At 41.6% G+C, this 24399-nt stretch overlaps 1 protein-coding gene across 4 annotated transcripts in view; it reads left to right on the forward strand.

Moving 5' to 3' along the window:
• Positions 1–24399, forward strand: part of ctdspl2a (CTD (carboxy-terminal domain, RNA polymerase II, polypeptide A) small phosphatase like 2a) — a 69357-nt gene that overhangs the window by 30320 nt on the left and 14638 nt on the right. For 2 of the 4 annotated variants that reach the window (XM_078241181.1, XM_078241180.1), the window contains 5 exons: positions 2083–2289; positions 4765–4906; positions 10116–10250; positions 13873–14094; positions 17654–17774. In XM_078241181.1, the coding sequence (XP_078097307.1) occupies positions 2107–2289; positions 4765–4906; positions 10116–10250; positions 13873–14094; positions 17654–17774 (803 nt within the window). In that variant the 5' untranslated portion in view covers positions 2083–2106. The remainder of the gene's footprint in view (positions 1–2082; positions 2290–4764; positions 4907–10115; positions 10251–13872; positions 14095–17653; positions 17775–24399) is intronic. The other 2 variants (XM_078241183.1, XM_078241182.1) reach the window with 1 other exon arrangement.

The following is a 24399-nucleotide window of genomic DNA, read 5'->3' on the forward strand; positions in this document are numbered from 1 at the left end:
TTACAGAAGTCTTAATTTTTATGTTGAGTATTGTATAATTTCACCAAATTAACACAGCTTGGTATGAATAACATTGTCTTTGTTGGTCTGTATGTTTTTCCTAATTTAGTTTAATATAGTTTTAATAATTGAACTGTCCCATTTGAGCATTGTCTTTTATCCCCTCTGGCATTAAGTTCATGTCTTGTACTGATTTACATAGAATTATATACAGTGTGGAACCAGTGCATTTAGCTCATCTGGCTTCTGCTGCTATTTATGCTACACATGAGACTAATAGGACAAAATTGTCCCCTTGTCCTAAGTGAAAGGAATTTTGCACCTTTGTCTATTCAATTATTAGTGGGTTGAGTGTCAGCAGAACTCACCATAACTTGTAATAATTGGCACAGCTTCTTCTTGCTTGATTTGTGTGGGCAGTGAGGATGTGTTAAGTGCTCTTAGGAAGTCAGATTGAAACACACTGGAAAGCTAAGCAAAGGAAGCATTGCCATGAATCAAGCTGTGCTTGACGCTTTTGCCCACAGCGGGAGGAGGGGAAATCTTCATCAATGATGAAACCCTTCACCAAAAAAGCAATTTCCACTTCCATCTTCTAGGTCTTCCTTTAATTAACTGTGGCTTAAGAATGGGTTGGCTGCGGATGGTACAATGATGGAAATGGGGAGAAAGGAACCTTTAGCAAGGAATGATTCATGGTCTCAAAACAATTGGGCATTTACTGAAATGGTTTTGCAATTGTGATGTAAATGGGGTATGTATTTGACAAATTGAACATTATAAAGCACCCACTTGTAAGGGATACTCCATAATGTGCAAAAAAGCCCATAAAGTTGTGGAAGGGCCAACCTTAGACACATGGTTTTGATCAATAAGCAATCTGACTGCAGTACTCACCAAGCTGTTGTTTCCTAATGTATCTTAGCTACCTCTAAAGTATCCCCTCTTCAACATATTTCATTCTTTGAATTTCAGACACTTAATTCTCAACAGATCTTTTATTTAAAACCTATTGCTTTTTTATTTTGTATCCTTATAAATTTGGTTTTGAATATTTTGTAGTTGATTTGAGTATTGTTTTTGCATGTTCGTTTTGTAAGTCTAAAATAGGCTATTTTACTAATGGAGTGGAATGGATCTATTTTATTCGGGAAATACTTACGTGTGAATTTTGGTTGTAACCTTATTCGTATTTAGGTGAATCTCTGCATTAAGCCCATTAATACTTCTATTTTCATTTCTTGTTTTACGGCTAAGGTTGCTAGCCAGAAACAATGAAGGGGTGTAACTGTTTTGTTAGGAAGTTTATATTAGTCATGTAGTGTTAACCTGGTTTGAAAAATTGACATAAATATTACAATGGAGCCTGTTTTGATGCCTTAACTAGTTTAAACAGTTTGACTGGTATCTGTCTCATAATACAGAAAATCACATTGAGGTATCTCATAACTTGAATGTGCTGTAGTGTTTTCTGTGGTCAAAGAAACAAAGATGTTCAAAGCTAGCAGCTTTGTTTTTTATTAAGTCCATCAAAATGTAGCAAAACAATTTTTTAAAATGAGCTGTGTCTTTATAAAAGTTTAAAGTTTATTTAGCAGTCGCAAGTAGGCTTACATTAACGCTGTCATGTAGTTACTGTGAAAAGCCTCAAGTCGCCACACTACGGCACCTGTTCGGTACAATGAGGGAGAATTTAGCATGGCCAATGCACCTAACCAGTATGTCTTTCGGATTGTGGGAGAAAACCGGAGCACCCGGAGGAAACCCACGCAGATGCGAGGAGAATGTACAGACTCCACACAAACAGTGACCCAAGGTGGGAATCGAACCCGGATCCCTGGCACTGTGAGGCAGCAGTGCTAACCACTGTGTATTCAAGAATGTCAGGAGGTGGTCAGTTATCTTCCTGCATGTGTGAGTTTAATGTAGGGAGTAAGAATGATTTTACTGGTCCAATTCACCAGCCCTTGCTTTCACTGTTACAGGTTCAATGCTGATTTTTACATGAGTTGATTTGCGGGTTACTTTTTTGTCCATATTCATCTACAACTAATTTAGTTTTTTTCTTTCCTATTCCTGCAGTTGTTCATGTGACACATTTCGAGAATGAGGCTGAGAATGCGAAAGGCTTCTCAGCAGACAAACCCTGTCCATGCATCACGACCTGAAAAGAAGCGGAAGCGTTCTGATGTAGACGATTCAATACCTGTTATGGGGGCAAAACCACAGAAGAAAGAAACTGGTTTGCTCTCATCAATTAAACGACTTATCCGAGGAACTGCAACAAAGGTATGATAATCAAATAACTCCGGGACTGGTGCTCAGTGTCATAATCTGAATGTTTTATAAACAGACAGATAACTAAAATTATCTCCACTTTACACTGGAGCTCAGTAGACAGCCAGAATATAAGGACGAGCTTGGAGGAAGAAAAGATTGACAAAGATATTAAGATAAATATAGCTTGTGATATGCTAGTGCTGAGTTCAGTTGCCTTTGCTTCAACATATTTCTTAATCTTCTATTCATGACCATTTTTACCCTGGTTGTTCACCTCTGGAGATTAAATAAACTGGAGGCATTCTACATTGGTGCAAATTTTACACACTGTATTGGAAGGAAATAGCTTGCCTTTTCTGATCCTTAATTATTTTATCAGTTACCACTGTATTACAGCATCAAGATGCTCTATCAACCATTCAGACACTTAGACAAGTCCTTAGTTAAATATTTCCTTTGCTATTTTGTGTGCTTACTGCAGTGTAAAAGATTTCAGGTTTGGGGATTGGAAGCCTTATGCTTTAGCTTTTTGGGTCAGGTACTATGATCAAGTGGAGAGTAGTTTTTTTCTGATCAAAAATGCTTTAACTGACACCTGTCAGTATGTTTGTATCAGATATTGTGTTTTTATAAAGAAACTTTTAGTGATGTTGCCAATTAATTTATGTTTTGAACTGTGGTTCCCTACCCACAAGTAACTTGGTTGGAATTGTTTATTTTGTATGAGATGTTTATGGTCAGAGTATGGAGCAAAATTTCATCCAATTACTTGAATTGGGTTTGAACTCAAGTCTCAAAGGAAGAAAGCTCACATCAGGAGTGTTAACTAAGATTTTGTTGTAGGTTCTGTACTCTTACATCTCATTCAGGGTATGAATAGAAAAGAAGAATTTAACTAGATGGACTTGAGTGGAATAATAATGTATCCAAGCTCGAACTAGAGAGGGTAGAATTAATGCCACAAGTCTATAAAGTAACTTTTTGAACAATGCTGGTAATTTACAGAATTTAAAATTTGGGTACTTCCCTTGACTTCCTTTCCTTTGGGTACTTCCTTTCCTTTGACTCCCACTGCTACCTCATGGGTGATCATTATTTATCTGTCTTCAATGAATGAGATGGTTCATGTTGTGGTTCCCTGTCTGCAAGTTCGAGGACTCAGCTGAAGAAGCTGAGCACATTTCCCAGAAAGAGGGAAGAGAACTGAGAGTGTGCCAACTTAGCCTACTCTCTTACTGCTCCAGGCAGCCCATTACAGAAGCACTTTGGATGAAGTTGTTTGCTTGTTCTCTTGGCTGGGAGAGGTGAATATTAAAGGGGCATCTTCGAGCAAGGAAAAGGAAGAAAGTATTTTGATTTTAAAAATAACATGAATTGGATGTTGTGACTGGAATGAGATGTTGTAAGATGCAGGAATAATGTGATGATGCAAAGTGATTATATTGGATATTTGAGAATTTGGTTTCTTTATATAAAATGAAAAGTCAGTCAGTTCAAGAAACCAGATTTTGGTTGCCTAAGAATATTTTTGCAGTTCTAAAGCAAAAAGCCTGTGATTAAAGTTTGCTGAATGTCATATATTTCTTATTTGGTCAGCTTTACTTGACCTATTTCTCTGGCAGGATTTTGATTGAAATTGAGTATTGCACAAATGAACCAGTACTGAGTTTATAATTTTTAAAAGCCAGCTATTGGAGAAGATCTGTTTGGAGAATTGTGTCATAGATTGGCACTCGACCAAGATTAAACATAAGAGGAAAAATTTGGCACAAAGCAGTGAAGTCGTTGCCTTGAGTATCTTTGGTATTAACCTCCTTATATACTCTGATTAAAACCTTGGAATTTAATCAGTGCCTCTGCTTTTTTATTATCTTTTCTACACAAATTATTTAGATGAAGGATTTAATTCACGGTTAATATGAAATGCTATTTTAATCATGCATTGTACTGTTAGTGCTGTTCATTTCAGTGTGTGTATAACTACTTGAAGTGCAGCAGAAGCTAATGTAAACTGCAACATAAAATGAAAGCACATTGATTAGTGATTGTGAGTCCTGTTATATTCAACTCTGCTTTTGCAGAAAACCTATACTACTCCCTCAAATTTCCCTTCCAATAGGAGAGGAAAATTCTGAGAAAGGTAGCCCTGAGTTATGCTCAAAGACATGCCAGTCTCTGGGCTCACATGCAGCCACCTTGAAGAGTACTTCTTGTTCCAATGGTGCGGTGGGGGATAATTTAAAATTTTGATTAATTTTCAGATTGTAACTGTCATCTGTAATTTGAATCAAATAGCATGAATTGTTCGAATTTTGGAAATTTGGAATGATTTAAATACCGAATACCGTGTGTGGCCGTGTTCCTGTGGTTGCTCTGGGTTAACGAGGAGCCATGTGCTCATGTTAAAAATGTGTTTTTGAAGAGAGTTGCAAGAGATGCTGGAAATGGAGCAAATCAAAGATCGTTTTCATGTCTGATCCACAGGCAGAAGCAGAGAATCCTCCGAAAAAAAAATGTAGACTTGACTGTGACCTAGATGATAACATGATCACATCAACACCTCATACTGGCTCAAAACCCAACAAACCAATTTCCAGAGTAAGGCGGAAAAGTCAAGTGAATGGAGGTTAGTGGAGAAGATTTCTCTTATTTGTTGAGTTACGATTTCCATAGAGACTGATAATCAGAAGTTTGAATTTTCTTTTAAGGGTGAAAGGATGACATGGTATGGTTACATGTTTTAAGATGTTTAATGCAACAAAAGACTATAAACAATATTAACTAAAATCGTCCTTGTAGGCAACTTAATGCTTTAAACCACAATATAGAACATTCCCCTTTTTCTTTTATCACAATTGAAAAACATGCTTCATAGACATACTTTACGCTATCCTTTAAGTAGATGTTCAATTCTACCAGAACCAGTTGAAGATGATTCTTAGCTCCCAAAGGTTTACTTCTGTTCTTTTCCCTTGTCATCTTGGGAACTTTTAATCCCAGAACTGTATTTCACAGTGTGGACGTTTTGTTGGCAATTCTTCTAGTAGTGGAAGCTGGGTGATCATCTCAGGCTCGGTTTAACTCCCCAATAATTTGTTTTTCTTTAATCTGAGTGTGAGGTTCACTTGCATGCCTGCATGGTGAACCACAGCATCTTGCTGTCTATAGATGCTCTTCTTCTCCCAGATCTTGGCAAACTGACTTGCCTGTGAGTTTTAGGGATATCTTAGAAACACTCCCTCTCTAAAAGCCCATCTCCATGGCAATATGAATCACATGGGCCGTGTATCCAGGTAGAAATGCTGAATAGATATTCTTGAATCCCCAACTATTATCTTGGAGGCAGGTGGATAGATTAAAGCACAACTGTTTACAACCTGCCATTCTCAACGCTTTTCTGAGACTTTGGAGATTCACGTCATACTTATTGTTAGCACATAGGCTGCTGCCAGTATCTCCACTGTAAACACTTGCACCTTCTCTGTAAAACAGTCTTGGCCCTTAATCTCGAAGATTCAAACTACCCAGGATTGCTATGAAGAGACTTCAGAACAGGTCATGTGAACCCCTTCAAAGACAGACCCAAAACATAGCAATCTTCTAAATCTCATAATTGTGGCAATTGGGAATGTGTACATTCATTTCCCAATGTCACTCCAAACATCTCTCAGAAGACTGATGTACGGAGTTATAAGGTATTGCTAATTATGTACAGCACAGAAACAGGTCTTTCGGCTCCATAGGAGCATGTTGGTGTTTATGTTCCACATGCACCTCATCCAATCCATCAACATATTGTTCTATTGGAGGTGAGAATGTGTAAGAGTGGGGTATGCAAGAGAGAGAAGATGAGGGTGTGCGAGAGACGGAGGGAGTGAGGGTGTGCGAGAGAGTGAGGGTGTGCAAGAGGGAGGGAGGGTGTGCGAGAGAGGGAGGGAGTGAGGGTGTGCAAGAGGGAGGGAGTGAGGGTGTGCGAGAGGGAGGGAGTGAGGGTGTGCGAGAGGGAGGGAGTGAGGGTGTGCGAGAGGGAGGGAGTGAGGGTGTGCGAGAGGGAGGGAGTGAGGGTGTGCGAGAGAGGGAGGGAGTGAGGGTGTGCAAGAGAGGGAGGGAGTGAGGGTGTGCGAGAGAGGGAGGGAGTGAGGGTGTGCGAGAGAGGGAGGGAAGGAGGGTGTGCGAGAGAGGGAGGGAAGGAGAGTGTGCGAGAGAGGGAGGGAAGGAGGGTGTGCGAGAGAGGGAGGGAAGGAGGGTGTGCGAGAGGGAGGGAAGGAAGGTGTGCGAGAGAGGGAGGGAAGGAGGGTGCGAGAGAGGGAGGGAAGGAGGGTGTGCGAGAGAGGGAGGGAAGGAGGGTGTGCGAGAGAGGGAGGGAAGGAGGGTGTGCGAGAGAGGGAGGGAAGGAAGGTGTGCGAGAGAGGGAGGGAAGGAGGGTGTGCGAGAGAGGGAGGGAAGGAGGGTGTGCGAGAGAGGGAGGGAAAGGGTGTGCGAGAGAGGGAGGGAAGGAGGGTGTGCGAGAGAGGGAGGGAAGGAGGGTGTGCGAGAGAGGGAGGGAAGGAGGGTGTGCGAGAGAGGGAGGGAAGGAGGTGTGCGAGAGAGGGAGGGAAGGAGGGTGTGCGAGAGAGGGAGGGAGGGTGTGCGAGGGAGGGAGGGTGTGCGAGAGAGGGAGGGAGGGTGTGTGAAGAGAGAGGGACAGGTTGAGAGTTTAGTGTGGACTCCCAGGGTTGTTGTAACACCAGATTTTATATATATATATATATATATATATATATATAGAGTAAAGCTCACCTGAGTAGAATGTTTGCAGTATTTCAAAACTATGCCGTAATTCGAACTCAAGAGCTTCAGTTTGCTAAATCATATTCATTTTAGTATTCTGGTCATCCTATATTCCCTGTTAAATTTAGCACATTATCTTTGAATGTGACACACTTTTGCTCCTGTTACATATGTTTTTGGGAGGCACTTTAGTATTGCAATCGAAAAAGATTTGGAACATCTAAAGGTATCATGCCAACCCCTTGAACCAATGGCATCTGATGACTGCAGACCACTAACAAATTCGCACAGCTCTGGATCAAGATCACTGATTACAATACCATTTATAAATTAACACCACTGTATCGGTCATACAGCCTAAGGAAAATGCATGGGGGGCTCAAGTAGGCAAGATCTACCTCTTGAGCCCTGTACTGACAAGATGTGTAAATGTTTTGTTGCAAGTGGAGGGTGGTGACAGACCTCTTAAGAGCTTTACTATTGAGAGAATATGGATAATATTTGTATGCATGCACTTGGTAGGTTGCAGTAATTTAGAGATGTCCTTTATGAACATGTCCTCACAATCCCTTAAGGGGGAAGGTATTAAGATAACTGTTACGCCCTTTAAGTATGAAGCCTAGGAACATTGTGTTTTGCTTGTTACATGTTCAGTAGGTTGTACAGTCCACTAATGTGATAGCTTAACAGTAGTAGAGTAATTAAATTGAATTGCAGTTGGAAGAGGTTTAAGGACATCCACAATGTGATTGAAACCAGTGCTGGATCAGGGCTAGATGCAACAAGACTTTGCTCTGTATTCTTTCCCTTTAGGTACCTGCCCAATTGTGATTTTGACTTAACTTTATTCAGCGATCACTCTTTCCTGACAAACTATCTAATATTTTCCATGGAATAAAACACACACTCCATAGAATTTTATAATACAACTCCTGTGTTAATTAAGATCCATATGAGGGCCAGGTTTCTTTAGTGAACCAACATGTTCTCAACAGGATTTCTATCTGAAATCACTATCTGGAACCAAGGATGGCCTCTGAGAAAGGAAGTAGTAAGCAAACAGATTATCTGCTTACAGCTGCCCCAAATCCAATCTGATCAGTGAAGAAGTTTTCCTACCCTACTTGCTGAATGGAAAAAGCAGCCTACAGCATTTGGTTCCGATTCTTCTTTGTAAATCCACCAGCCTTGGAACTTAAATTTGCTGGATGTTTGACTCGAGCAAGTTTGTTCTGTGTAAATATTTTCTCTTTCATTTCAGTGATGCTTAAAGCCCTGTTAAAAGTGAACTATATGCGTTAAGCAAGCTTGTACCCAATTGGACTGCATAGGCTGTTATCACATGGACTGCAGCAGATCAAGAAGGCAGCTCATTACCATCTTCTCAAGGGCAATTAAGGATGGGCAATAAATGCTGGCCTTGTCAGCAATGCCCACATCCTGTGAGTGAATACATGAAAAAATAAATCTGAGCAATATCTAACTAAATTCAACAGATTTTGCCATAGTTTTTAGAGTTTTCTGTGTTTTCCCTCTAGTTAATGCAATGTGGATAGGAAAAATCTTCCAGGGCAATTCCTGATTTGTGTTTGTACCTCAATAATGAGGGTTGGAAGTGTTTTAGTTGGGAAGTTTTCAGTTTGGTTGATAAAATGTGTAAGTAAATTCAGGATTTAAAATTTCCACAGTAATTTTTTTTAAATGACCAATCATTGTTGACCTTTTTCCTCAGTGAGTGCTGTGTACCTGAACCAGATTGTTCTGTAAAATAGAATCGTTTGATATAAAATTGGTTGCTGTCCTGTAGCTTTTCTCATGAACAAAGTTAAAAATAAGTTTTTCCTCTTCTGTCTCCATCTTTTTTACTCTAGTTGCCTGACTGCACTCTTCCACTTTACTTCATAGCCATAAACCTGTCCTAACTTCGCCCCATTCTTTGTTTCCCCTCACTATGCTTTACACCTTACCCTTGCAGCATAACTCCCACTCTATATGCCTTGCATTTTTCTGTCAGCGAATAAATAATTCCATTTGGTGATTCAGCTTTCACTGATTATTCCATCTGCATAGACTATCAGCCAGATAAATTATTCTATATATCTGGCCAGGCAGATAACTATCTCTTGTTGACGTTTGTCACAGTCAGGTAATGAATTGTAGGTTTATAGATAGTCAACTTTTTCAGTGCTTGCAGTTGTGCCAAATAAAAGTCTGGGTCCAGGCATTTCTGAACTTTGTGCTATTCTAGAGCAGGCAGCCCCTGTCGTAGTGCTTGAGGATCTTCAAGCTAGGCAAGCAGTGTGTAGCCTATCTCCCGGGTAACCATGTTTCTGAGACCAAGCTGCTTCGGAGTGGGAGATAGGCTGGGGAAAGTTGAGAGCCGACACAGATAGTTGGTCCACAAATGTAGTGTGGACACTCGGTGCATGCATGCAAGACTGGAGTCGGAAGAGGCTGGCAGATAACGTTTGGATTGGAGATGTGAACTAAGTTAAGATTTATTAATTACGGCATGCAAGTTAACTCATTTACAACTATATTAAATGCAGCCAACAAGCCATTTAATAGTGGTCAAGATACAGGTTACTGACATTATGGTTGGGTGCCACACTAGAATTGACTTGTGGTGGAATGTGTGATTCGTTTAATCTGAAACAACAATGACAAATTAGAAGTGATGCTGAATATTGTTACTAGGATTTGATAGATTTCTGACCAAGGCGTTAGCGTGGGATTTTGACTGCGATAAAAATACTATATAAATTCAAGTTGCTTTTATGATCCACTGAGCAACATAATCCTATGTTTCTAAGATACGTCACAAAATAGATGTACATGGAGCAACAAAACTTACACCCTCAAGTAACACTGTGGGCATGCCAAAGCATTGTACAAGTTTAAAATTTAATATGTGCCATCTTTCTTTCCTCCTCTCTCCTTGCCCCCACATAAACACTGTATTTTGTTTCATGGAAGACTGAAGCAACATTACAAATTCATAATTATGTGCCTATCTGCAATGATTGTGACACATTTTAAAGTCTATTATTTGATTTTTTTTTAAGAGACTGGAGGCTACAGCAGTAAACAGAATGGGAAACTACCAATCGTTAATGATGTGGTCAGCCCCCCGCGAACTGCCTTACTGGGGACCATCTTTTCTCCTGTTTTCAGTTTCTTCTCGCCAGCAAACAAAAATGGTAAGTACCTGTATCAGTGGGGAAAGGGGCACTTACGCAATCTTTGTCCAGCAATATAAATTTAAGTGATACAGTGAATTTGTACAATTTTAGTTTATGGTGCCTTGGCAATGTCAAGAAACAGCACGTATAATATTTCTTCAGCAGTGAGATTTAAGTGCATTAGAATCATGCACCTTTGAAAGCAGCTATCTTTGGCCTGTTGTCTTTGTGCTGGTTCTTTGGAAGAACAATCTAATTAATCCCCCAACCCTTTTCCCTATAAACCTGGAACTTAGTCCACTTCATGTCGTAAATGTCCAAATTGCCCTTTGAAAGTTAGCAAGCATTCTGACTCCATTGAATTTTTGGGCAGTGCATTATAGATGTTAACAAACCCCTGTGAGAGGACATTTTTCTCACGTTCCCTTTATTTGCAAGGTATTTTCTGGTAATATCAACTAACTAGCCAGAAGAAATAATTCCCCTAATTTCGCTGTCAGAACCCCTCATAATTTTGAATACCAAGTTTTTAAGTGATGGGATATTATTTCTGTTGTGACAAGTTCCAGTTCTGGGCCTTATTGTTACAGGGTAATGTCATGTTTTTCCTGGAGGAAAAGAGAAGGAATTTGGAGAGTGCAGGGCGCTGTAGCACAATTCTCGGTGCTTAATGACAGCAGCAGCAATAGCAAAGGTCTGTGAGTAGGTCAATCGGCAGCTGACTTGGCACAAGACAATATGCTCGAGGGAAGAGAGGAGGGAAAACCACTTATATGAAACAAAATTATGTTAATGAGGCAGTGGACAGCTTCATACCATTATAGACTGTTGTAATTGAGGACAGTCTGATGTCGGGGAGCACAGTTTTTTAACAAGGAGGTGGGATAAATCTTTTCTTCCTTAGCTTCTTATCTTGTTTATTCTCATTATTTCTTCAATATAGCAATTGGACCAGGACTAGGAAAGATCGTGTTAACACGATGGCTACTTCTGAGCCTGTTGACTTTTAGGATTGATTGGTTGGTTGACTGGTTCAATCAGTACAATCCTGGGACTAACTCCAAATTAGTTTCTTATGGCTTTTTCTTTTACGTTAGAATTATTTTGACCATTTTATGGGATAAAATCAAAATGATTACTTTTCTTAGCGCTGTTCATGAAAAGCATGTGATCCAACATGTAGGTTGAGATGATATAGATCTGATCTTGTCCTTTTAGACTATTGGAGTACTGCCTGCATCTGAATTGTGCGGCAGTAGCTGTTATATAAAAAGGCAGCTATAATGCAAACACAAAGGCATACTTTTAGAGAAAACCCCTCCACATTTCACAAAACATGTGTAAATCAATTATTTACTTATAATTGCCAAGTCGTTTTTTGTGAGATAGTGTTCATATGTAATTTGATATTTTTGTAAATTTGTATAACCACGATTAAAATTGAATCTCATCTTACATTCTTTCTACAAATACCTGTCCATTCATTGAATTCTGATTTTTAAAAAACATAAAATGAGGAAATGTTAGAAGTACTCAGCAGATTTGCAGCACCTGGAATTAACTTCAGATTGATGACCTTTCATCAGAATTGGTAAAAGTTAGAGATATAACTGGCTTTAAGTGAATACAGAGATTGGGGAGGGTGTTCGAGAACAAAGGATGGTCTGTGATGGGATAGAAGTGATAAAATGGATGACTGCAAGGCAAAAAAGTAGCTGTTAATCGGACAAGTAAAGAAACAAAAGATAGGTTTAGAGGAGCAGTAAGTGGGGAAAGCAGAATTGTTACCAATAGCTGCCATCCAAAAAACATCCGCAAAATGAGTGAGCATTGGCTATGATGTAAAGTTATTGAATTCTCTGTTAATTCTGGCAGACTATTTAGTGCCTAATTGAAAGATGAGGTGTCATTCCTCAAGCTTCAGTTGAAACAGTGTAGGAGCCAAGGACTCATCAAAATGAGAGTGAATGGAGAATGTTTTCTGTTGTTGGACCTTCTTACATTTTCTTACAGTAGAAAGCACCATATAAATTAAAGTGCAATCTATCGTCCTTAATTCTACCATTAGCACTCCCTTTGTCCCTTGTATAAGGCTCTGGTCAGACCCCATTTGGAGTATTGTGAGCAATTTTGGACCCCATACCCGAGGAAGAATGTGCTGGCCTTCAAAAGGGTCCAGAGAAGGTTCACAAGAATGATCCCTGGATTTAACGAGAATGATCCCTGGAATGAAGAGCTTGTTGTATGAGGAATGGTTGAGGACTCTGGGTCTGTACTCGTTGGAGTTTAGAAGGATGAGGGAGGACCTTATTGAAACTTACAGGATACTGCAAGGCCTGGATAGAGTGGACGTGGAGAGGATGTTTCCACTAGTAGGAAAAATTAGAACCAGAGGGCACAACCTCAGGCTAAAGGGACAATCCTTTAAAACAGAGAGTGGTGAATCTGTGGAACTCTTTGCTGCAGAAGGCTGTGGAGGCCTAGTCATTGAGTGCCTTTAAGACAGAGATAGATAGGTTCTTGATTAATAAGGGGATCAGGGGTAATGGGGAAAAGGCAGGAGAATGGGGATGAGAAAAAAATCAGCCATGATTGAATGGCGGAGCAGACTCAATGGGCCAAGTGGCCTAATTCTGCTCCTATGTCTTATGGTCTTGTCCGTGACATCTTTGTCAATCTTTCTTTAGCTTTACCTATCCCTGACTTTCTATTCTGCTCCACCTTCTCCATCCCTCTCTCCAATTATATAATCCATCACATTTCTACCCACCCAGCTCGGAAGGTGAGCCACAAAGACTCAAATCATTAACTCTTTCTTTCTCCACAGATGCTGCCAGACCTGCTGAGTTTATCCAACATTTTCTGCTTTTGTTTCAGATTTTCAGTATTTTGTCTTTAAATTAAACTGTATGTTGCCTCTGTAATGTCTTAAAAGTGCATCAGCATGCCAAGACTCATGTTGGCAAATGTACATAACAAGATCCTGCAAACCGGTGAGGAAATAGTCGGCAGGTAGTGACGTAGTGGTATTGTCACTGGAATAGTAATCCAGAGACAGGGGGACCCAGGTTTGAATCCCACTGCGGCAGATGGTGGAATTTGAATTAAATTTAAAAAATATCTGGCAACTCTGTTGATGATCATAAAACCCCATTTACTCTTAAATACCCTCTTAAATACCATCTTAAATGGTCTAGCACACCACTAGGTTCAAGTGCAATAAGGTCTGGGCAATAAATGCTGTCCGCATTTCATGAATTAATTTTACAAAATAGTGCATGGCTTGACCTTTGGATGGCTAAGATGTTTGGGCACACTGATCATCTTTGAATAAAATCATGGGCTCTGCTCATCTGAAGATCAGTGCTTATAACAGCACTCCTATATCAACATGGATGAAATTCTTACATCTTAACAGTGATACTTCTGATCCAGCGGAAAAGTGCTATTAACGAACCAAAGCTTTTCTAATATTGCTTCTCCTTTTGTCTCTTGTGGCTGCTCTGCTTTGTTGAGTGCACATGGTTTGTAGCATCTTAATTTCAATCAAAAAGTGATGACGAGTGCACTGTGGTGAGTGACCTCTCCTTTCAATTTATTTTAGGTATTTTGATCTGATGTCTAAGATTTGTGTTTGCAGGAACATCAGGTTCTGACTCTCCAGGTCAGGCAGTAGAGGCTGAAGAAATTGTCAAACAGCTGGAATTGGAACAGGTGGACGAGATCACCACCAGTACGGCAACATCGGCCACTGGAGGACTGTATTCCGGCCAGGCAGTGACAGCACAATCACCTTTGTCACCTGACAGCAGTTCAAATGACGTAGAGGATGAGGTCACGAATGAACTTCACCCTATACCAGGTACGCTAAACTTTTTAAGTGAGCAATTCCTTGCACTTGAAAATCCTGTTAAAAAATGGGCCTTTGTGCTGCTGGTAGGGAGTTGTGGGGAATGAATCATAATATGCGTCTCCACTTCAGAAACCTAAGTCACACAGGACTACCTCGTGGATGTGATTTTGAAATTCTTATCTGTGGTGAGTTCAGCCAGGTTCCTGAGCGATTGTAAATTTTTTCACAGATGCGTGCTGTGTGTTGTCACTGAAGTGGTCATATAAGCCATTCTTTGGACTGGCAGTTAACGTCAGTAGTTTGTTGACTTCCTTCACCAGTTAATCAAATGTTAAATTCCAAGTAGCTAAGATTAGCGAAGCAATGTCATGGCTCTAGCTCCGCCTTAAATATGTTATGCAATAGTTATTCATGTATAGATTTACATCAGTAATAAACTTTTATTGCATTTGGCAGATTGTCCAATGCCTTTTGATTTTCTTTGATCCACTGAAACATGATGCTTCATCACCATGCTTCAGAATCCCTAACGACTGTTTGCCTGATCTGTCATGCACACTTGTGTCACCTTAGATCCAGAGCCTATTTCTCTTAATTTAGAGACCATGGCCACTTGACAAGAGCTAAGACTTCAGGACCCTTAAGTATGCTGAGCAAAGTTCTGCTGGAGTTTAACCTGTTAAATTTGCAGGTTTTTATGCATTGCTGTTTTAGAACAAGAACCACGCTCTCCAGTAAGGAAGTGGTTTGCAGGGTTACCTGAGCTGCTGCTGACGGGGGAGGGTACTGGTACTAGGCATGGGAAGAACTACAGCCATCATTAATAAATCTACTCTACAAGCTCCGATAATGAGCTAGCCACCTGGTCAGTTGTCCAATGTGAGTTGGGAGTACCATGAACCTTTCTACCTTATGTGTTGGATTGCCAAGTCTGCCATGAAGAATCAACACCACCTAAATGTTATTCAGCTCAACCAGAGAGACTTTATCTACCTTCTATCAGCACCGTCCCCCCCCTCACCCACCCTAGAAAAGAGAACAGGATGCATGAGGGATTACATGCCTGTGCCAGCTCTTTGAAAGAGCAATCCAGTCAGTCCCACACCCCTGCCTTTCCTTTCTCCAGATTGCTGCATTTTTCCCCTTTGTATGTATATATCCGGTTCTTTTCTGAAAGTTACTATTAAATCTGCTTCAGGTCATGTATTCCAGACCATTACACCATGTATTAAAAACTCCCTCTGGTTGTTTTGGCAGTTAACCTCAATTCTGTATCTTCTAGTTGCTGTTCCTCTTGCCAGTAAAAATAATGTGTCTCTATGTTGAAATCCTTCATAATTTTAACACTTCTGTTAACTAGTCTGTTGTGGTCTTTAGGCACCTGATGAGAGTAGATTTGATAGCTGCCCGGTGATCCTTAGGTGCCAGATAGTCTTGCTGAGAGGTATGGTGAGGAGCTAAGCTCACCATGAGCTGTGTAACTGAATCGTAACTTGGCAGTAACCAGCTTCCTGTTACTGCTGGCACAGCTTTCTTTTGGTTAAACAAAGTTTCGGATTCACTTAATTATATCATGTGATTCAGTAGCAAAATTTTCCAAAAATGTATCTATACTTAAACAAAAACAGGGTACTTTACATAATTAATGATTAATTAGTTTCCCATGAAATTAAATAAGGATTTTAAAATGGTTGGTATCTATTAAAATAGCAAGCACCAATGACCTGAGCACCTGAAACATTTTTATGCCAATGGTCAGTGTGTCTTCTTGGCTACAGACTATTGAAAAGTAATTGTCCTGTAATTAGTACAATTTCCTCGTTGCTCAAATCGAATTTTTTGTCTAAATTCTTTTTTTTAAAACCTCAACTTAAATTACTTCAGTGTGGAAATTGACTTTGAATGGTTAGGATTGAACTATATTTTTCTACACACAAGATATTGTGCCTGATCCATTGTGCCAGATCCAAACTGGCTAATGGACAGAGTGCTTCCTGGCTGACTAATAGAAGGTGGCTGTATAAAATATATCAAATTTTATGTTGATTAACAAAGACTGCCCAGTAGTAGAAGGGTTTAGGAGTTTCACTGAGGACCTGAGATAAACTGAGACTACCTTAGCAAATATCTTTATTTGCATCATTATAAAGTGATTTGCACTCTAAATGTGGATCTCTACATGCCCAAAGGTGAGAGACCAACTCCAGGGGCAGTGAGCCTACATTAGATGAGTTATAACTGCTGTCCAACACTAAACATAGCTTTATTAAAGTCCAGCAATGTACCCGGGAATAAGTTTTAATTCGAGTGGAGACAGTCCTGTAAAATGTAGCTAGCTTAAGGATTGGACTTCTCCATTTGGCTGTAAGCACAATTTCAATAAAGTGAACAATTTTTCCATATATTTTGCCAGCCTAAATAGTGCTCTTAGCCAAACCTGAGTCCCTTTAGTATAACGGACTTCAGAGTTGGTTTTTAGTAAAGCCTTTTAGTAAGTTATTGGCTCACCTAGCTTCTTTTAAGTTGAAACCATACTTTCATGTGAAACTTAGACATCAAAACTCATAGAATCCCGACAGTGCAGAAAGAGGCTATTTGGCCCATCGAGTCTGCACCAACTGTCCGAAAGGTCATCCTACCCAGTCTTTCCCTCTGCTCTATCCCTGTAACTCCGCACATTTACCATGGCCAATCCACCTAACCTACACATCTTTGGACACTAAGGGGCAATTTAACGTGGTCCAATCCACCTAACCTGCACATCTTTTGAGCACCGGTGGAAACCCATGCAGACATGGGAAGAACGTGCAAACTCCACAGGCACCCAAGGCCGGAATTGAACGCGGTTCCTTGGCGCTAAGGCAGCAGTGCTAACCACTGTGCCACCATCAGAGAGGCAAGATTCGAATCTAAGTGCAATATATCCAAAGATGCGTGGGTTAAGTGGATTGGCTATGCTCAATTGTCCCTCAGTGTCGGGGAGATTTGCAGGGTAAATACATGGGGTTGTGGGGATAGGGTCTGGGTGGGATTGTTGTTGGTGCAGGCTTGAAAGGCTGAATGGCCTCCTGTACTGTAGAGATTCTATGATATTGCATTGAATTACACTGTGTTTCTTTGTGGTAGATGAATGGGGCTGACCTCTGCCAGGCAGTGGGGGAATATATTTCCTCAGAGCCCGTTCCCTACATAGTTTCGAAACGAATGGCCATGAGCAGAAAATGCCATATCACTCCTCTGCTGCCTTGATCTAAATGTTAGACGATGACAAAACAACTTCATTCTGGTCACCTGATGGGCAGAACAATCGCGTCTTATGTCACTTGTACTCTATATTGTTTAGTCATTGAATGTCGAGTTAGACCGGTTTAGTTGTATCAGCCTCATTTAATTATACCTTTGGAGAGGGAAAAAAATTGAAAGGGGAGTAGGCAGGTATGTTCCTTGTAATGTTAGAACAATGTGTTACGAGTAATCATTTAAATTGGGAATTTCAGGCAGTATGCTGTCTGCTGAACATTTTGATGACATTGAAAAAAAATTGTGATGTTCATTTCTTAATTTTTAGCACCAGAATTGAATGTGTCAAATGTGGAACTGTGCAAGACAATATCTTCTCCTGATTCTTACCCAGAGCCACCTGCTCACCCTGAGGCAAGCTATGAAGAGGACTGGGAAGTTTTTGATCCGTAAGTGTCTGTGAATAGTTGCTTGTAAAAGTTGCACGTCATGTATAAATTCTGTGAGCTGGGGCTCATTCCCTCCCTGTTGGAGTTGTTGGCATTTTGATGAGACATTAAACCAAGGCCCCATTTGCCCCCTCAGGCGAAGAGGTCCCATGGCACGATTTTGAAGAGGAGCTGGGAAGATTTTCCTGAGGCCTGGCCGATATTCCCTCAATCAATATCCCAAAACAGATTCATGCTGAAAAAAAGAGGCATGCTGTCGAAGCTTTTTGCCTTGTACTTGTCAGGACAGTCTCAAAAATACCAAATTTCAAAAGGGAACAACAATTTAAACTGCATGAGAAAAGGATCAGTAAGTGGATCTGATGGTCGAGACATTACCACAGAGCGTGCACCAGGGGAACTGTGATTCCCTTCAGTTTTTGTTTAAATTCATGAAAGGCAAGTTGACTCTGGTCATGGCTTTGCCACAGGGCATGCACCGAGGGAACCGTTGTCATAGAAAGCAGGAGCAGGCTATTTGGCCCTTTGAGTTTGCTCTGCCATTCAGTATGACCATGGCTGATTCTCTATCTCAACACCCTACTCCCGTGTCTCTCCCCACACCCGTTGGCACCTTTATAGAGGCTGAAATCTATTTCCTCCTCAAATATATTCGGTGAATGGCTTCCACAGCATTCTGTGGTAGACAATTCCACAGGATCTTTACCCTCTGAGTGAAGAAGTTTCTCCAAAACTGAGTCCTAAATGGCCTACCCCATATCCTGAGACTGTGACCCCTTGTTCTAGATTTCCCCCTCCTCCCCAACTTGAGGAAATAACATCTCTGCATTCAGTTTTTCCAGCCCTGTCAGAATTTTATACGTTTCAATGAGATTTCCCCCCCCCCCCCCATTAGTCTAAATCCCAGTGAATACAGACCCACGCAACCCATTCTCTCCTCAAATGACAGTCCTGCAATTCCAGAGACCACTCTGGTGAACATTCATTGCACTCCTTCTATGGTTAAGTATATCCTTTCTTAGAAATGTTTAAAGTTTATTTATTTATTCGTCACAAGTAAGGCTTACATTAACACTGCAATGAAGTTACTGTGAAATTCCCCTAGTCGCCACACTCCGGCGCTTGTTCGGGTTGATGCAGCTGACCAGCATGTCTTTCAGAATGGGGGAGGAAACCGGAGCACCCGGAGGAAATCCACGCAGACACGTGGAGAACGTGCAAACTCCGCACAGACAGACAGTGACCCAGGCCGGGAATCGAACACAGGTCCCTGGTGCTGCGAAGCAGCAGTGCTAACCACTGTGCTACCGTGCTGTCCCAGACCAAAACTGCACACAATACTCCCGGTGTGGTCTCAGGAAAGCCCTGTACAGCGAGAATAACACCTCCTTGCTTCAGTACTCGAGTCCTCTTTCAATGAAGGCCAACATATCATTTCCCTTTCTTGTACCTGCTTGTTGTACCTGCATGCTTGCTTTCAGTGACTGGCGTAGTAGGTCTTCCAGGTCACTTTGTACATCAACATTTCCCAAATCTATCACTATTTAAATAATACTCCACCATTCTGTTTCTCTGTCCGAAATGGTTAACATCACACTTATCCACATTATACTGCATCTGCCATGTATTTATCCCCTCATTTCAACTTGTCTAAATCACCTTGAAGCCTCTTAACGCCCTTCTTATGACTCACATTCAACCTAGTATCATGTCAACAGCAAGCCTGGAAATATTATATTTGGTTCCCTCATCCAAATCATTGATGCACATTGTGAATATCTGGGGCCCAAGCACTGATCCCTGTGGAACCCCACTAGTTACTGCCTGCCACTTCAAAAAAGATTCATTTATTCCTGCTGTCTGTTTCTGCCTGCTAACCGATTCTCAATGCTTTCCAATATATTACCCCCAATCCCATTCGCTTTCATTTTGCGCACTAATCTTGTATGTGGGACTTTATCAGGAGTTTTCTGAAAATCCAAATACACCACACTGTTCCAGAATCTACAGAATTTTGGAAGATGACAATCAACAATCAGACAACATTCACTATTTCCGTGGCCACTTCCTTTAGTTCCCTGGAATGTAAGTTATCAGGAGCTGGGGATTTATCGGCTTTCGGTCCCATTAATTCCTCCAACACTATTTTTCTAGTAATACTAATTTCTTTCGATTCCTCCTTCTCATTAAACCCTTGGTTCCTTAGCATTTCTGAGAAGTTATGTGTTTTTCTCAGTGAAGACAGAACTTCACTTGTTTAATTGCTCTGCCATTTCTTTGTTCTCTGTTATAAATTCTCCTGTTCCGAACCATAATCTTTTTATATATTTACAGAAGCTTTTACTGTTGTGCTTTTATGTTACTGGCAAGTTTACTCTGGTACTCTATCTCTCTCCTCCTAATCAATCTTTTTGTCCCCATGCTTTAGTTCAATTGAAAACATGCAAAGGCTGGACACTTTCTGTTGACAGAGGATAGGACCCTGCATATAAAGCTTCTGAGTCACATGAGCCTGACTGATCATCTTAAATTGGTTGTTCGTGTAATTTTAGCACATGGGAAGGATTATTTGTCCATTATCACATTGTTATTTATGGGAACTTGCTGTGTGTAAATTGGCTGCCGTGTTTTAAACATTACAACAGTGACTGCACGTCAAAAGCAGTTCATCGGTTGACTGGTGTTTTAGGAGGTCCTAAAGTTGTGAAAGGCACTATATAAATGCAAGTCATTCTTTTAACTCCAGTATAGATCTGTTTTGATGTTTTTTTTCATTTTGCTGGTTTGAAAGAAGGTTGGAGCAGAAAAGTCTAACCTACAACAAGCTGCCTTTAATTGTAAAATTTTACAATAGGACTTCAGCCTATTGCACCATGCCAGAATTCAGGGTAATTGGGCCCCATATTTATATTCTCTTTTTCAAATATTTTGATTGAATTTGCTTTTAGGATACAGTGCAGCCTCTGGCTCATAGAATCCCACTGCATCTGACGAAGGAGCAGCGCGAAGGGGCGGCACGGTAGCACAGTGGTTAGCACTGCTGCTTCACAGCTCCAGGGTCCTGGGTTCGATTCCCAGCCCGGGTCACTGTCTGTGTGGAGTTTGCACATTCTCCTCGTGTCTGCGTGGGTTTCCTCCGGGTGCTCCGGTTTCCTCCCACAGTCCAAAGATGTGCGGGTTAGGTTGATTGGCCAGGTTAAAAATTGCCCCTTAGAGTCCTGGGATGCGTAGGTTAGAGGGATTAGTGGGTAAATATGTGGGGATAGGGCCTGGGTGGGATTGTGGTCGGTGCAGACTCGATGGGCCGAATGGCCTCCTTCTGCACTGTAGGGTTTCTATGATTTCTCCGAAAGCTAATGGCATTTGCTGCCAAATAAACCTGTTGGACTTTAACCTGGTGTTGTTAAAACTCTTACTGTCATAGAATCCCTACAGTGCAGAAGGAGGTTGTTCAGCCCATCGAGCCTGCACCAACAACAATCCCACCCAGGCTGTATCCCCGTAACCCCACGTACTTACCCCCCTTTCCCTCTGACACTGAGGGACAATTTAGGTCTACCTAACCTGCACATCTTTGGAGTGTGGGAGGTAACCCACGCAGATATGGGGAAAACATGCAAACTACACACAGTCACCCGAGGCTGGAATTGAACCTGGGCTCCTAGCACTGTGAGACAGCAGTGCTAACCACTGTGCCACCGTGCCACCCCATGATCCATGATCTTATGAAGAAACATGCGAACAAAGAGCAGGAGTAGGCCATTCAGCCCCCTTGAGACGTTCCACCATTTAATAAGATTATGGCTGATCTGACGGTAACCTTGAATCTTTATTCCGCCTATCCCCCCAATAACTTATCGCCCCCTTTCTTACCAAAAATCTATCTACCTCTGCTTTAAAAATATTCAAAGACTCTGCTTCCACCACCTTTTCAGGAAGAGAGTTCCAAAGACTCACGACTCTCTTGATGAAAACATTTTGTGCAATCGCCATTTTAAATTATTTTGAAACACTGACCCCAATTGTAGATTCTTTTACAAGAGGAAACATCCTCTCCACATTCACCCTGGCAAGTCCCCACAGGATCTTATACATTTCAATCAAGTCACCTCTTACTCTTCTAAACTCCAGTAGATACAAACTTGGCCTGTCCAACCTTTCCTCATAAGACAACCCATCCATTGGAGCGGCACAGTGGTTAGCATTGCTGCCTCACAGCGCCAGGGACCCGGGATCGATTCCCGGCTTGGGTCACTGTCTGTATGGAGACACGTTCTCCCCGTGTCTGTGTGGGTTTCCTCCGGGTGCTCCGGTTTCCTCCCACAGTCCAAAAGACGTGCTGGTTAGGTACATCGGCCATGCTAAATTCTCCCTCAGTGTACCCGAACAGGCGCCAGAGTGTGAAAGCCAGGGGATTTTCACAGTAACTTCATTGCAGTGTTAGTGTAAGCTTACTTGTGACTATTAAATAAACTTTAAAGGTGGTTGACTCCAAATTGCCCTCTGAAATGGCCTAGCAAGCCACTCAGTTCATGGGCATTTAGTGATGGACCATAAAATGCTGGACCAGCCAGCGACGACTACAACCCATGAATGAATAATAAATTTTTAAAAAATTGTGTCCCTCTCTTTCTGAATAAGTGAGTCACATTTGCAATCTTCCAACCTAATGGGACCTTCCCCAAATCTAGGGAGTTTTGGAAAATTAAAACCAATGCATCAGCTATCTCCCTAGTCATTTCCTTTAAGACCCGAGGGTGAAGTCCATCAGGACTGAGGCACCTGTCAGCCCGCAGCTCCAACAATCTACTCAATACCACTTCTCAGGTGATGGTAATTTTCCTGAGTTCCTGCCTCCCTTCCGTCTCCTATAGCTGCTTCTGGGATGTTATTTTTATCATCTATAGTGCAAAATCTGATGTCAGTTCAGACAGGATCTAGTTGTAAATCAGATCTGAGGCACTGAATGGCTTGCTCCTGTTCTTATGTTTCCTCGTCCTGAGGAGCCAAGAAATCTTTTGTGCCTACAGATTATTAACCCAGAAACTCAGTTAATGCTCTGGGGACCCGGGTTCGAATCCCGCCACGGCAGATGGTGGAATTTGAATTCAATAAAAAAATATCTGGAATTAAGAATCTACTGCTGACCGTGAAACCATTGTCGATTGTTGGAAAAACCCATCTGGTTCACTAATGTCCTTTAGGGAAGGAAATCTGCCGTCCTTACCTGGTCTGGCCTACATGTGACTCCAGAGCCACAGCAATGTGATTGACTCTCAGCTGCCCTTGGCCACTAGGGATGGGCAATAAATGCTGGCCAGCCAGTGACGCCCATGTCCCACAAATGAATTTTTTTAAAAACTGGGTGATAGTTGTGGAATAAGAGATCGCTCAGATGAGATGTTTCGTCACTCAGGTTTGTGAATATTCACAATTCTCTAAACTAGAGGATTGTGTTTGTTCAGGTCATGGAATATAATCGAGACTCGGGCTGATAGATTGTTGGACACCGTTTGGAATTAAGTGGGATGAGGACGGGGCAGGAAAGCGGAGTTGAGGTAGAAGATTAGCCTTTACCTTACTGAATGGTAGAGCAGGCTCAATCAGCTGTATGGCCATCTCTTGCTTGTAAGGTTCTTATAACCTGTAGATTTTAAGGCGAAATGGTAACCCTACATGCCTCTCAGTCTGACTAACAATAGTAAAGCTTTGTGCTAATGCATGAATTGGGCACTGAAGTGGTGCTATCTAGTGGCCAATGTGTGTACTTACATATTTTGCACATTGAATTAAAAGCCATGAATATGGAACTCAAGTTAGACTCTGTAAACTCTTTAGATAAAATTACATTTGGCCTACAGTGATTTTTTTTGTGGAGAGGTTGCAAGGGAGTAGATGCTGAGAAAAAATGCTTAGATTATGACAAAAGTGCATCATGTGGTGTCAGTGTGTCTCTTCATTCCGGCAATGTCATAATTTCAGTTGTCATTATGCTGAGTGCTGACGGTGAGAGTCTGCAGAACAAAGAACAATACAGCACAGGAACAGGCCCTTCGGCCCTCCAAGCCCGTGCCGCTCCCTGGTCCAAACTAGACCATTCTTTTGTATCTCTCCATTCCCACTCCGTTCATGTGGCTATCTAGATAAGTCTTAAACGTTCCCAGTGTGTCCGCCTCCACCACCTTGCCTGGCAGCACATTCCAGGCCCCCACCACCCTCTGTGTAAAATACGTCCTTCTGATATCCGTGTTAAACCTCCCACCACCAACCCCCCCCCCCCCCCCCCCCCCCCCCCCCCTCACCTTGAACCTATGACCCCTCGTGAATGTCACCACCGATCTGGGAAAAAGCTTCCCACCATTCACCCTATCTGTGCCTTTCATAATTTTATACACCTCTATTAGGTCACCCCTCATCCTCCGTCTTTCCAGTGAGAACAACCCCAGTTTACCCAATCTCTCCTCATAACTAAGCCCTTCCATACCTGGCAACATCCTGGTAAACCTCCTCTGCACTCTCTCTAAAGCCTCCACGTCCTTTTGGTAGTGTGGCGACCAGAACTGGGCGCAGTATTCCAAATGCGGCCGAACCAACGTTCTATACAACTGCAACATCAGACCCCAAC

Source organism: Mustelus asterias, chromosome 24, assembly GCF_964213995.1.
Source record: "Mustelus asterias chromosome 24, sMusAst1.hap1.1, whole genome shotgun sequence".
Taxonomy (NCBI): domain Eukaryota; kingdom Metazoa; phylum Chordata; class Chondrichthyes; order Carcharhiniformes; family Triakidae; genus Mustelus; species Mustelus asterias.